The 14,352-nt window shown below is 35.7% G+C and overlaps 1 protein-coding gene and 1 long non-coding RNA gene across 2 annotated transcripts; both read right to left on the bottom strand.

Moving 5' to 3' along the window:
* Positions 1-7,784: 7,784 nt before the first annotated feature.
* LOC116145941 (caffeoylshikimate esterase-like) lies at positions 7,785-9,209 on the bottom strand. Its single transcript, XM_031431367.1, has one exon. The coding sequence runs from the start codon at positions 8,844-8,846 to the stop codon at positions 7,875-7,877; it is 972 nt and encodes a 323-aa protein (XP_031287227.1). The 5' UTR covers positions 8,847-9,209; the 3' UTR covers positions 7,785-7,874.
* A 1,210-nt stretch (positions 9,210-10,419) lies between these two features.
* LOC116145946 lies at positions 10,420-13,848 on the bottom strand. Its single transcript, XR_004130447.1, has 3 exons — positions 13,445-13,848; positions 11,176-11,493; positions 10,420-10,434 (listed from the first exon to the last, which is right to left on the bottom strand). It is a non-coding gene; the product is annotated as an uncharacterized LOC116145946 (long non-coding RNA).
* Positions 13,849-14,352: the final 504 nt, after the last annotated feature.

Here is a 14,352-nt window from a genome sequence, read left to right on the forward strand (position 1 = left end):
TTGTTGTAAATTAAGACAAACGACTTTCATTAATAACTTCACGAATCACTTTGCCTTGCACAGACCCAAATAATAATCCTTTGTAATTTCCACATCTAAACAGGCTGCATAATTAGCCTTGTGTTTAAGGACAGCAGACTTTGACATTGTGTTTGTAAAATATCTGGAATTAACGAGAACAGTCCATGGATGTGAATTTGTAAGAGTCCAAATAATCCTGAATTAAATATCAGATTGCACAAAGATTGGCATCTATGCTTACTGCTGCAGACAAAGAGCTTCGGTATTAACTCCTACTAATAAAGTTATACACTATGTTGTTCTCTGTAGAGTCGCTAATACAGTAGCTGACNTTCCTGAACCAAACGCCCCCTAAATAGGGTAATTTGATTAACATTCGAAAGAGTGTTATTCTTTTTATTACCGGGGTAACCCATTGTTCATACCAATTTTACCCTTAATTAATAAATATTTTGGACACAAATGCCCTCCTATGTCTACTAAATAACAAAATGACTTATGTAACCTCATAAATTAATTTTTTGGACATAAATGTCCTCACTATTTACATGAATAATACCTCCAGCCACCCAAGACGATTGTTGGCCGTCGGCCAACACGATCGGTCACCACCGATAGTCACGGGAATGGCGCATGACCGGTTGGATCTAGCATTGTGTGCCGATCTGACTATTTCCGACCAGATCTACAACCATTAACAACAAGAATGGATCTGTCGGCCAACACAGTTGATCACAACCGACAGTCATGGGAACGGCGCATGACCGGCCGGATCTAGCTGACTATGTGCCGTCTGGCCATTTCCAACCAAATCTACAATTGTTAACGACAATAATGGATTTGGACGAAAATGGCCAGATCCACGACCATTTGGCCGTTTCCAACCTTCGATCTGACCGAAAACGGAAAAATCGACGCACAATCAACCAGATCTGATCGGTCGTGCACTATTTTGATGACTACAGGCGGCGACCAATGATGGTGGCTGATTGCCAGTAATCGTCTGGGGTGGCTGGGGTAATTTTGTTAAATTTTAAGCTTTTGTTGTTATGGTGTTTTAGCTAAATTTTCAAATATAGAGGGTTAAAAATACTCTAAATAATAATAATAATATTAAAAGGGAAGGGCAATTAAATAAAAACTACTATGATAATATTTTATTCTTCCCAATCAAATATATTAATTATTTATAATAACCAAACTTCCCAAAAAAAAAAATTAAAAATACTCTAAATAATAATAATAATATTAAAAGGGAAGGGCAATTAAATAAAAACTACTACGATAATATTGTATTCTTCCCAACCAAATATATTAATTATTTATACTTACCAATCTAATCACGCATATTAATATAACATTCTCCAATAATCTTGAAGGTAATATATTTCAATAGTAATCCTATCTTTTCAGTAATAAAAAATTTCCCGAACTATTACCATAGGGTTTTCTTCGTTATCTCTGAGGAAAATAATGAATATAACACTATGCCATTTTATAGTGTAAAAAAAAATAAACCCAATTTTCACCAATTCTTTAAAACACGAACTTTAAATGCCACGCGCCACCAGCTCCATCAAAACACATGCAAGTCAACCGTCATTGGCAGCGTTTGACGATAAAAATAAAGGGTGTGTTTGGTTTATTATTTTAGATAGGATTTTAGGGATAGTATTAGATAGTTGGATAGGGTTATGATTACGAGAATAGGATTTGCAGGATATGTGTTTGGTAGAGTATTTTGACCTTGATATTTGTATTGAATATTTTATTAATATATTTTTTTATAAATGATTTATTAATATAATATTTTGTTGCATTTTGTTAAAATAATGTATTATTATATATATATAACTTATCAAATTACATTTTAATAATACTAAATATTTTATTGGTAATTTTGTCACCCATATATATTAAAAAACAAAAACCCATATTAATTTCAAGTACTAATCCAACTGCTTAAAAACACTACATTAATACATATATGACAAAAGTACTAATTATCAACCCTTACAATCATTATTACACGTATACTCCATTAACAACTATAACATGGTCCACTGTGCCACCCACAGTGCATTCATCATGTTATCCCGTATAATCGTCATGTTGTCCGGTTGACTCGGTCCTTCTCTATTTCGGCCATATTCTGCTCCATTTTGACGATCACAATTTACTTGCTCATTACCTGTACTATTATTGGTTTGTTCGAAGATACGGTCGTCCATATTGTACATTCTAATAAAATTATGAAGTACATAACATGCCATAATAATCTTCTCTTATTTGTCCAACGGGTAATTGTTCATTCCATTTAGAATACGGAACTGTCTTTCAAAATACCAAAGGTTCTCTCGATAATATTGCAGAGTGAAGCATGTCTGTAGTTAAAAAACCGATTACAATCATGTGCCAAATGCCAAATTAAACCCATTCACATGCGTGTGCCAAATGCCAAATAAAAACAAAACCCATTCCAAATACCAAATAAAACAAAAAAAAAACCCATTCAACAATCCATTAACGCAAAAATCATTCTCTGTATCCATTAACGCAAAAAGCATTCTCTTCTACACAGATCAAACAAAAACCCATTCACCCCATTAATGCAAAAGAGCATCCTCTTCTACACAGATCAAACAAAAAGCATTCTCTGTATCCATTAACGCAAAAAGTATTCTCTTTTACACAGATCAAACAAAAACCCATTCACACCATTAACGCAAAAGAGCATCATCTTCTACACAGATCAAACAAAAACCCATTCACACCATTAACGCAAAACATCATCCCCTTCTACACAAATCAAACAAAAACCCATTCACAATCAATTCCTGTCAAACAAATAAAAAACGTAAAACAGCATCTGAGGTGGGTTTGTGAAGGATCGGGTCATGGTGGGTTCGTTTTGGATAGATCGGGTCACGGTGGTTGGGTTGCGAAGGATCGGGTCACGATGGGTTCATTGTGGATAGATCGGGTCACTGTGGTTGGGTTGCGAAGGATCGGGTCACGGTGGATTCGTTGTGGATAGATCGGGTCACGGTGGTTGGGTTGCAAAGGATCGGGTCACGGTGGGTTCGTGTGTGACAGATCGGGTCATGGTGGGTTTGTGTGTGACAGATCTGTCACGGTGGGTTTGTTTGTGACAAATTGGGTCATGGTGGGTTTGTGTGTGACAGATCTGTCACAGTGGTTTTGTTTGTGACAGATCTATTTCCGGGTTCACGATTGGGGATCTGAAGTGGGTTCGCGATGGGTTTGTGACGGAGGCATTTGTGGGTTCACGGTGGTGGGTTCACGTTGGGTTAGGATGTGGGTTTGTGACAGAGGGACTTACAGGTTCACGGTGAGAAGTTAAGCACTGAAGCTGCCACTGGATACTAGAAAGTGAAATGGTGGTAATGCAAATTGGGAAGTGAAGCACTGAACCTGGTAATGGATTATCAAAAACTGAAATGGTGGTGATGGATACTGAGAAAGTGAAGCACTGAAAACAATAATGCAAACTGAGAAGTGAAGCACGAAGCTGGTGGTATACTAAGAATGAGAAAGTGAAATGGTGAAGCAGTGAAGAAAAGTGAAAAAGCAAACTTTAACGGTCAAAAAAAATTTGTCAGGATAGTTGTCAGGATTGAATTATCAGGACAGGGTTATGTAAATAATAAAACAAACGCTATCTAAAGAATCGGGTCCAAAATATGAATAAAAATAACAAGCCAAACATAGCCAAAAATTTTGATATGAATATTTTGGGAGAACGACTTTTCCCCACCCAAGGTTTTGCAATACGATGCTTTCCCACCCATTAAGTTTCAAAATGACACTTTGCCACCTTCCGCCATTATCTGTTAGCGTTTTCCCTTCTAAAAAAGGGTAATAGTGTCAATTTACATAAGCCACAAAAATTAAAAATTAAAAATTTGAAATCATGGTGAGTGTCGCTGAATGGTTGCCACGTCCCACTGAAGTTTGACTTTGAAAAAATAAAAAGGAAGGGAGAACGAAAAGTTGGCTGCCTTTTCTGCCTATTCTCTAGTAACTCTTCCTGCTCTCTAGATCTAAAGTGACTGGCGATCCAGGGTTCTTTGTCGTGCGATCACCACATCTCTTCATCATCCCCAGTAAGGATACACCACATCAGTTTCTTTTCCATCTTTGGCCGACCTATTGACGACAAGGACGTAGCAAAGGCAGCGGCTTTCTATTTTGGTGTCTTGTCGGGCTGAGATAGTTCCTATGTTGTTGATTGATAATGGCAGTGGTTTGAATGCAGGAAAATTCCGGCGACTGGCGACTTAGGGATGGCGACTAACAAAAAGCCAGTTGTGGGTTCTTCATTTTCTGTGATACTGAAGCGAGTAGGGACTCGAGGTTGGTGACTGATGACGACTGAAGGAAAAAAAGGTGAGAAAGCGGCGAGAGAGAGAAAAATACCGATGGCAACAACAACTTGGGTGATCTTTTTCTGTCGTTTTTTTTTTTTTTTTTTTTTTTTTTAAAGGTTAAGAAAAGTCGTGTGTTTTTTGTTTTGTTCTTGTGTTCTTTTAAAGATTTGCTCTTTATGACCTATTGTACCATTACATAATGGAATTACAAAAATGAAAATTTTTGTAAAACATCAATTTGGCAGAGTCAGATTACACTCTAATTTAAAGGAAGTCCTGTTGAATTTAATCTCATATCCTTCACTATCACAAACTTGCAGATTGATAAAGTGAAAACGATGCAGCTGCTTTAGGGATGAATAATTAGAAGGTTGGCTCTTGAATTGCTTTAGTTTTCAAGGACCAACATGCTGAGCCATAACTATACCCGAAATTAAGAAGAGTTAGTACTTGCTCCTTGAATAATAATAATGTATAAATATCAGTTGGCTTGCTGACTGATGTAAGTTTTTTATTGTTGATCATTGAGACAACCATATGTCACCAATATTTCATATGTTTATTCTTTCTTCTGATGCCCAACATGAGAGATCAAGATATTAATTTCAACTTTCTTATTGCAGGGTTTTTTTTTTCTTTAGTTTTGATTTAAAATGTTTTGGCATGTTGCTGGCCACTATTAATAATTTGTTGTCAATGTAACTGTGATGGTAGAACTCCATTGTTGGAGGAAAGGAGTTAGATTTGCAATGGCTCTTTGTGGAGGTTACTTCTCGTGGTGGTTAAAGCTTTTATTTTGTTTCATCCTTCTTAATAAATCTGATGTCTGATGTTTGCTCTTTGTTGTTTTGGTTGTGCACCTTGTTTTGGTCAATGAATTGTCCTTATTTAAAAGACATGGCCAACCACACTTTCTATGCAAATTCCTTGAAAGTAACTAAAATATTATAGAATGGTATATTTTTCTGCGTAGGGTATTGATTCCAACGATGATTTCAAATGTAGAGCTCATGTTAGAAAGATGGAAACATCATGAAGTCAAGGAGATTGAAGTATCCTAGGAATTTACGGTTTTGACAACATAAATTATTTCCAGGACAGCTTTTGGGAGCAGTTCTTAGAAGGAGAAAAAATATTTACCATGTTGACAAGGTTGGGTGTAATGTAATCAACGCCAAAAATCATTATAAAATTTAAGCACCTGATTTGATAAGACGTGGCTTCCTTTTCGTAATTTCTATAATTTGTGGCTACTTAGTTTCATACTTTTTTCTCTATTAATTCTACAATATCATTTGTTGTCTTGGTAGAAAGTTTGTGCAAATCTGTTTTGTTTGTATTGAATTCCCTATTTTTATTGGGTTTCAATTGACAAAATTTCTTATAATTCTCTATTAATTCTACTGTAATTTTACAATCTGGATTCTTATTTTTCAGCTATTAGTAATGTTTGAATTTTGTATATTAATGCCAGTTTTAAGGGTTCTAAATTTTAAAAAATCCAGTGGTAACTTGATTTAAAACATTATTTTTAATTAAAAAAAAAAATTGGAAGGACAAATTGGTAATTTACATTCTCTTATATAGTTGAGGACATTGTAGTGATTTTATAATCAAAGTGGGTATATTGGTAATTGAATTGTTGACATGATATAAATAATAAAAAAATTATTAGGTTAAATATTAAGGATATATTTGTTTTTTCAGTCAAATAGTAACAAAAAACACTAATAGAACATAAGGGAGACTGGGAAAGTGTCATTTTGAAACTTGACGAATGGGAAAGTGTCATTTCACTAAACCTTGGGTTGAAAAATGTCGGTTCTCACGAATATTTTTGTATCACTGATCGAAGATATATATAGTTTAATATAACATTTCAAAAATTAGTTACTTCAATGGGTTTCTGCATTTTTTAAATGTTATATAAGTTTTCTAATAGTAGATATAAAAAATTAAGATTGTGTTTGTTTTAACATCCTATCTTTAATTCTTTATCCTACTCAAAATACATATTTGTTTCTTTAATCTGAAAATTCAATTCTAATTTATTCAACTATTTTAAACCCCCTAGGTTTGTTAATTTAACTAAACACCCTTAAAGTAAAAAAATCTCACCCACATTTACCAAATTTCGACCACTACCGTCGGAAGTTGGCTAGAATCTAGTATAATGGCGTACTACTGGCTGGATCTGACCAGTAATGCATCGATATAGCCTTTTTCGGCCAGATCCACCGTGGATTTAGCTAAAAAAGGCTAGATCTACGGTCAAAGATTTAGCTTAAAGCCAAAGCTTTGGTCGTAGCTGGTTGTCAATGACAACCAAGATCCGTGGATCTAGCCAAAAAATGTTAGATCTAAAGTCAAAGATCTAGTCTAAGGCCAAATCTTTGGTCGTAGCTGGTCGTCAACTTTTTTGCCGTAGATCTGGCCTTTTCCGGCTAGATCCACAATGGATTTGACCCAAAAAAATGTCATATCAACCCACGACCGACCAGATCTAACCAATCATATGCCATTACGATGACTACCGACGACCTTCTGACAGTGGTGACCGACTGTTGACATTTAATGGGTGGGTGAGAGTATTTTTGTTAACTTTCAATATTTTATTATAGGGGTGTTTAGCTAAATTAACAAACCTAAAAAAGTATTTTTGTTAATTTTCAAATTATACCTTGTAAGTATTCCTAGATTTTTCTTTTTTAAAAAAAAAAAAAAAAAACTTAATGAGTTTTATATCAATCGTAATATTCTTATTTTATTGTGAAATTTATGATTTTTAAGCATTTTTTCCATTCTTTTAATTAAATTCAAATGGTAGGAAAACAAAATGACATCTAGAATAGCAATGCTTTCATTCAACTTCCAAAGTTGATGATTTATAACTCAAGGGATTAGTCCGATGGTCAAGAAATTTTTTTCCTTCATTAACTTTCATTTATAACTTACTTGGAACATTAGGCTTATAAAGTGTTCAATGAATCTTAAAATTAGTTGAGATGAGTACAAACGGATCCGAACACCCCAATTATAAAAAAAAAAAAAATGTTGATAATTTATAAAAATAATGTAAAACCGTGGTAATACAAAAAAAATAAATAATAATAAACACCAAAAGATTTGGTTCAATGGTGGCCGTACAATATTTTTATACTGTATTATAAAAAAATTGTCATTTTGTAAATAGATTTAAATTCTCCTACAATCCTGGACGCATACTGAACAATAAGATAAGATGAAATAATGTGTGTGAAATTTGTAGAATATTACAAAGTTTACATGTTACACTCAAATGAAGTAAATAAATTTCTTTCCATTTGAAGATTAAAGTTTCATTTATTTGATTTGATGATGCTGCACTCAACATGCATTAGTTATGCGAATACATGGCATGATATGATTGACAGATTGAGTTTTACCACCATGACCCGCCATCTACATCACCGCGCAAGTACATCACCCCTCCTTGGCAGCGCGTAGAGCTCTTGTTCTAAGCCACTCCACCATATCCCCGAAAACCAACTCGACGCTCTCCTCCGGCTCCCCAACCAGCTGGTGCCACATGCCCGGGTAAATCTTCAATGTCTTATCCACACTCGACGCGCGTTTATACAGATCCTCCACACACGCCGGGTCGCACACCATGTCCTCGCTGCCGTGACATATCAGCAACGGCACCTCAACCTCCTCGAACTTTCCTTGCAGCTCTCTGCACACACGTATCAACTCCAACGCTGTCCCCGCGCGTGGCCTTGTCGTCGGTCTCCTTGGACTCGCCACAGCCAGCTTCCTCTTCCACTCCTCTTTGAAAGACACGTCCACTATAGTCCCGCGAGTCGGTACCACGCACCAAGTGGGGACTAGCCATGCCACTACGGAGAGGAAATGCTCCAACGGCCACGGAGGCTTGAACTTATCGCTAATCCCACACATCGCGCCGTTCAAAACCAAACCACTCCACGCGCCCTTCTGACGTAGCGTGATGTAAAGTGAGATCGCCCCACCTAGTGACTCGGCGTACAGAAACGCCGGCAAGCCGGGCGCGTGTTTCGCACGAAAGGAATCGAAGAACGAAATTGCGTCGTCAACGACAGGATTAATGTCGGGAATGTGCGCCTGGAGTCCGTCCGAGAAGCCGTGACCTTGATGGTCGATAGCACACGTGGCGAAGCCTGATTTGGCGAAGAGAATCGACGACAGCTGGACAGTCCAACTGGACTCACCAGTGTATCCGTGGACGACGCACAGGACGCCGATGGTTTTGGTGGGAGGGAGCGGGGTCCACCACTGAGTGAAGAGCTTCAAGCCGCGTGAGTTGGTGATGTGCTCGGAGGAGTGAGCGACGGAGTGACGAGCGTAGAATTCGTCCGGACTCAGTGAACCGAACGGGCTCTTCTCGTCGGCGTCGGCAACTGGATGTTTAGGCATTATTTCGGAATGATCGTAAACAAAGATTTTTGGGTTCAGTGATAGTAAGGGTTAAGACTTAAGAGTTGAAAGATGAGGATACTTTTGTGCGTGGAGAATTATTGTGTGACGCGAGTTCCAGGATTTTATACTGCTACAGCGCACGAATCATCATAAAATTTAAAAAGTAATAAAACAATCTTAATATGTTATATGATAGGCCTTGAGATTTGTTTTGATTTGATTGAAATAGAAAACCAGCAAATTAGATGGTTTATTTAAAAGTTGGGATTTGGTGTCCTAATTTAATAAATGGAGGAGGAAAGTAGAAGGGAAACGTGCATTTAAGTTGTGAAGAAGGAAGTTGGGGGTGGTAGTAGATGAGGTGGTTGACAGCTATTCACACGAGAAAGAAGCTTGAGTGAATGGGAATACCAAGTCTTCCTCGATACAATTTACTTAACAATAAGATCAGCTCACAATGTGGGTCAACTGGCAATTAGACAGAAACATTCTCAACTGACGAATTATAAATTGTGACATCAAAATTGTAAAAATTAATTATAAGATTAAATTATAAATACAGTATAGTATTACCCTTTCCTTAATTTTGTATATTTCAAATAAATAACTATGATGTAGAAGAGAAGGTACAACAAATTTGATCTTGTTATTATCGCTGCTAACTATCATCATTTCAAATTAAATGTTAAGCGTGTAAGTGTAAGGTTTTGTCTCGAATTTCTTATTTAAAATAATCTATATATTCTACCACCCACATGGAAATCAATCTTTCATTTCAATATATATATAAAATCAAGGTGTTCATGCTACTAACCTAAAGTGAACAGTCAAATCATGCTAGTAACCTAAAGTGAACAGTCAAATAAATTCCTCAGTAATCACCCAAATTAGTGATTAGGTGAACAGGAACCAATATTGAATCTCTTTATTCTTTTATCATCACACTACCGGTGGTTAATAACATGTAATATTCTATACACAAACTAAGCCATAATATTAGATGCTGTGAAAGAATATAGGCTTCGTTTGTTTCGCTTTTAGGAATACTATTATTAGTATTCCCAAAAAAGTTAAATAGCAAAATGTCATTGTTCTCAAAATATTATTCTATATTTTTTAATTTCTTTTAAACCTTTTAAATTTGTTAATTTCACTAAACACCCCCAAATATTTTTTTTAGAAATTACAAAAACACTCCGACCATCCTCCGACAATGGTGGTCGACTATCCGTATTTAATGGATGGATTGAGAGTGTTTTTGTTAACTTTTAATATTTTATTATAAGAGTATTTAGTAAATAAACAAACATAAAGAATATTTTTGTTAATTTTCAAATCTTACATCGTAATACCCACCCAATTTAACCTTTTTCAAAAGATTATTCCAAAAACTATCATAATAAGAGCCATAAAGATTTAATCCAGCTAACAAAGGATTTTCTACCAATAAACTATATAACAACATCGGAGGCAGATGACGAAAAATCACAATTTCATCCCTCAGGTTTGACCTATGTACATTTGAGTCTAGTATTAAATTTTTAGGATAGAATTTCCTCTATCAATTGAGGACACCCATGTGTTTCTTAGGCTAAACAGTCAATGTTCTGAAAACCAGACCAGACGCGTACCGTGGCGTTCGTGACTGAGTTTCAGAAGAAAAAAACTCACAAACTAATAAAACCGTTCTCAACAATCGGACCGTTTTAAACCGTAAATGAATCGTTTAAACATATCAGACGCGACAGTCCAATCGGACCAAACATAAAACCGGTACACACCTAGTATGTTTTCTTTTTTTTTTTTTCTTTCGCTTCAAAAATCCAACGTCATTCATTTTCTCTTTCACCTTTATCATCTTCAATTGGATTCGTCATCTTCAATTGGATTCAAGCTTAGAATGTGAAAAGAAAAAAAAAATTGAGGAAAGGTACGAAAAACAAAGAAAAAAAGAAGAGGAGTGAGAATAGAGAAGAGAATATATGAAAGAGTAGAGAAGAAGAGAGAGAGCCGACAAGAGACAAAAAAAAAAAAAAAAAAGACGAAGGAGAAGTACTAGAGAAGAAGGAGAATAAGGAAGAAAGAGAAGAGGACGGGGAGAAAGAGACTAAAAGAAAAAAAAAAAAAAAGATGAGGTGACAGGTGAGAAGAAGAAAGAGAAAAAAGAGATGAGAGGCGAAAAGAAGAAAGAGATAATGAGGTGACAGGTGCTGACATCGAATTAAAGAGCAGACTTGAGGATGAATGAAAGGTGAAAAAAAAAATGAGGAAAAAAAAAGAAGAGCAGACTCTTATCCGGTTTAGAGTCTGCTCTAGTTTTCAGAACATTAGGCTAATCCTCATGGATGAAATAGTAATTTATGCTCAATTTCAAGTATACTAACTGAGACAATAACCATCATGTGTATCAAATAGAGAAACATAAACCGATTTCCTGTATACAGTGAACAACAAAACATTTCAGTCCAAGTTAAACACACCACTCCGGTAATAGAAAAACAACTTAGACTATGGTCAATGGTACTCATTTTTTACCTTTGACCTTAACAACTGATTTAACAATCCTATCGTATGTACAGATCATCGACGTTGGTGGATTGGCCCTGCTAAGTACTGTTTTAGCACTCTTCTTGATCAATGGCAGCTGAAAGAATAAAATCTCTTATTAAATAAAAAAAATGATGCTAGTCGTTATAATTATTCATGTCTAATTGCATCTTCTGGGGTTGTACAATAGATCTTAAGATTGAAACCCACTCGAATTAAGAAGGGGAAGGATTGGTTTATAATATCCAAAAATATAAAAATAATAATAATAATAATAAAAGAGTTGATGATTTAAATATATTGAAGGTGTTCTATGTAAGGATGGAAAAAGAATGTGCACATAGACATATTTAGAGTCCATACTCTAAAAAAGTAAAAATAACTTTTTTACAAAAAATAATAACAGAGAAACAGTAATAATCATTGACTGAGCAAGTAGCATGTATGGATGAAGAAGCTACACACGGAAATGTAAGAACTTCAAGAAGAAACCTAACGAAAAATTAGGTCAACATCAGCTATGGCAGACCAGATTTATAGCAAAATTCAATTTTATTGAGACCTAATATCCCCAACCAAAAACCATTTCATTATTAACTCAATCATGCCTAGGATCTACTTTCATTAGAGACAATTAGAGAGACGGACATCTAGAATGTAGACCGTATTAGGATTTGGAGGCGGGATTCAGTTTGGTGTTAGATTTAGGTCTTGCCTAACCCTAAAAAATAACAAATTAAATTAAAAAAAAAAAAAAAAAGCAATGAGGAAGAAGAGTGAAATTAACCACATTACAACCCCTCCAAATAAACAGGTGATGGCGGCACACCAATAACTTCATATAAATTTTTAACTCACACTCCTGGTATCCTTATGCATAATAAAAGAGCCTACATACATATTTTTGTGGGACATCAATCCAAAGGACAGCAATAAGCTTTGCAAGAACAAGTTATAAGGGATAGATTTCCCAAACGAGGCAAGTACAATAGCTCTAATATCCATCAAAAGAGAAAAGCTGTTTCAGATGGTCGCCTGACTGGCTGAGCACTTACTGTGATATAAACATCGTCAAAAACATAAATGTTCAACCCATCAACATCATCTCAAAAGGAGATTATACTTAATCAACTAATTGTTGACCCAACTCGGACTGATCATGTTCAACCATCACCATCACCAAGCCCATATCATTATTTTTACTGAAGTTGTTTGATGAGACCACCAGAATGCTGGTGTATGTTAGGAGGCACAAGGGAACAAAGAAGTGGATTATGGGATGTCGGCAGGAAGTTTCATTTGGTATGAGGTGTTAAGTTAGTTTTTAGGAATGGACCAATGACAGTGATCAGATGGACAAGGGAAGGATTCTGTTATTGAGAGAGAAAGTACAGCAGAATAAAATGAGGAAAAGGGAAATGAAGGATTATTGAGAAACGTAGAGGGAAAATTGGGGAGGATGCTGGCCCTCGAAGTCCAGCGTGGTCTATGATAATTTTGTGTCTTTGTTGTTTACTTCCTGTTTTGGATTGGGGTTGGCTATTCCAGTCTTGGTGTGGCTGTTTATCAAATACCAATATATATATATATATATACCCATCAGTTCTGGATTTTGCTGCGTTTATCCTTATATTTCTGGTTTACTGTTTGATTGGTTGTGATTGTTGTGTTGTTTGATTGAGCTGTGAGTGTGGTTCCTATCATTGTTCAAAACCTTGGTAGTGATCTGTTCACCTTCTTAAGAGGCTTCATTAAGTAAATGTAAATTCCATTTGATCCCAAAACTCTTTGTGCAATAACACAAGTAAGCACCCACAATTAGTTCAATAGCTCATCAAGTACTTAGAGCGGCCATTAAAATCTCCAACCTACTAACCAATACAACATCAAACTAACAATACTCCCAAATTCCCACAACCATCCTTATCTAAATTAAAACTTCACTCGATTCCTGGAGTATTCAATCTTACAACCCAAACCTATTTCACAATCTTCATAAAAATCAACAAATTAAACTCAACAAAATAATTAAATAAAAATAAAGTTACCTCCACAGCAGAAGCAGCAGAAACAGCAAGAGGCAACCATAAGTATCTCTTTACAAATAGAAACAAACCCAGAAGGAGAATTTTTCAATCTGGGTGTTTCAGAAACTTGAGCGTTTGTTTGATTGTTATCCAGCAAGAGAGGTTGGTCTTGAGAGCGTCGTTTCTTCTCGCTGTCCATTCTGTTGAGGTTCCATTCCAGTTTCCTTAAGTATGATATCTTGAAAGACTCTCGGATCCTTACGGTCGGCCATAGATGCATTTCCGTTAACCCAAAATTCAACAACAACAAGAAGAAACCCAAAAAAAAATAAAATTCTATAGAGATTATATGAAGAGTGAAGGGTTCTGTGTAGTAAATGGATTGGTTGTCAGTTGAGAGACGAGCCAAGCCAGGGCGCGCCCATTCCTAAGAAAACGACACCGTGGCTGGTTCTTAATTGATATTTGTCGTAATCAATCAATGTCGCTTATGATTTCAGAATTGTTGTTATCGGGTCGGGCCACCTCCGACTGAATTGTCCAAACTCATCCGAGAGCATATTTTTAGGCCCGGCCCAATCCAAATTTGAGTACTAAGATTACATTACTTGTGTTATTATGAGGTTTTATTTTAATAAATATAAATTTGGGGTTTAATTAATGAAAATAGAAATGAATCAATGAGTAACATTGTACTGTATTTGATAATTAATTTTAGTAAAATACATTGCACTTGGTCTGAAATCAAAAAGGGTACTTGATACAGATTTATTTTGTTGATTCAATTTTATGAGAAACTATAAATACAAACCCTTCTCCATAGCTCTACAAATTATATTCTTCCGCATGAATTACTTCTTGAGCTCATCATAGTTGATCTCTTCTCCATCATCCATCCTTCTTCTAATGCATTTGGAACTACTGTTTCT

The sequence above is a fragment of the Pistacia vera genome, unplaced genomic scaffold (assembly GCF_008641045.1).
Source record: "Pistacia vera cultivar Batoury unplaced genomic scaffold, PisVer_v2 Contig47, whole genome shotgun sequence".
Lineage (NCBI taxonomy): Eukaryota > Viridiplantae > Streptophyta > Magnoliopsida > Sapindales > Anacardiaceae > Pistacia > Pistacia vera.

Bases quoted from the DNA above. Each gene is read 5' to 3' on its own strand.
- LOC116145941 (XM_031431367.1), bottom strand. From the start codon at position 8,846: ATGCCTAAACATCCAGTTGCCGACGCCGACGAGAAGAGCCCGTTCGGT.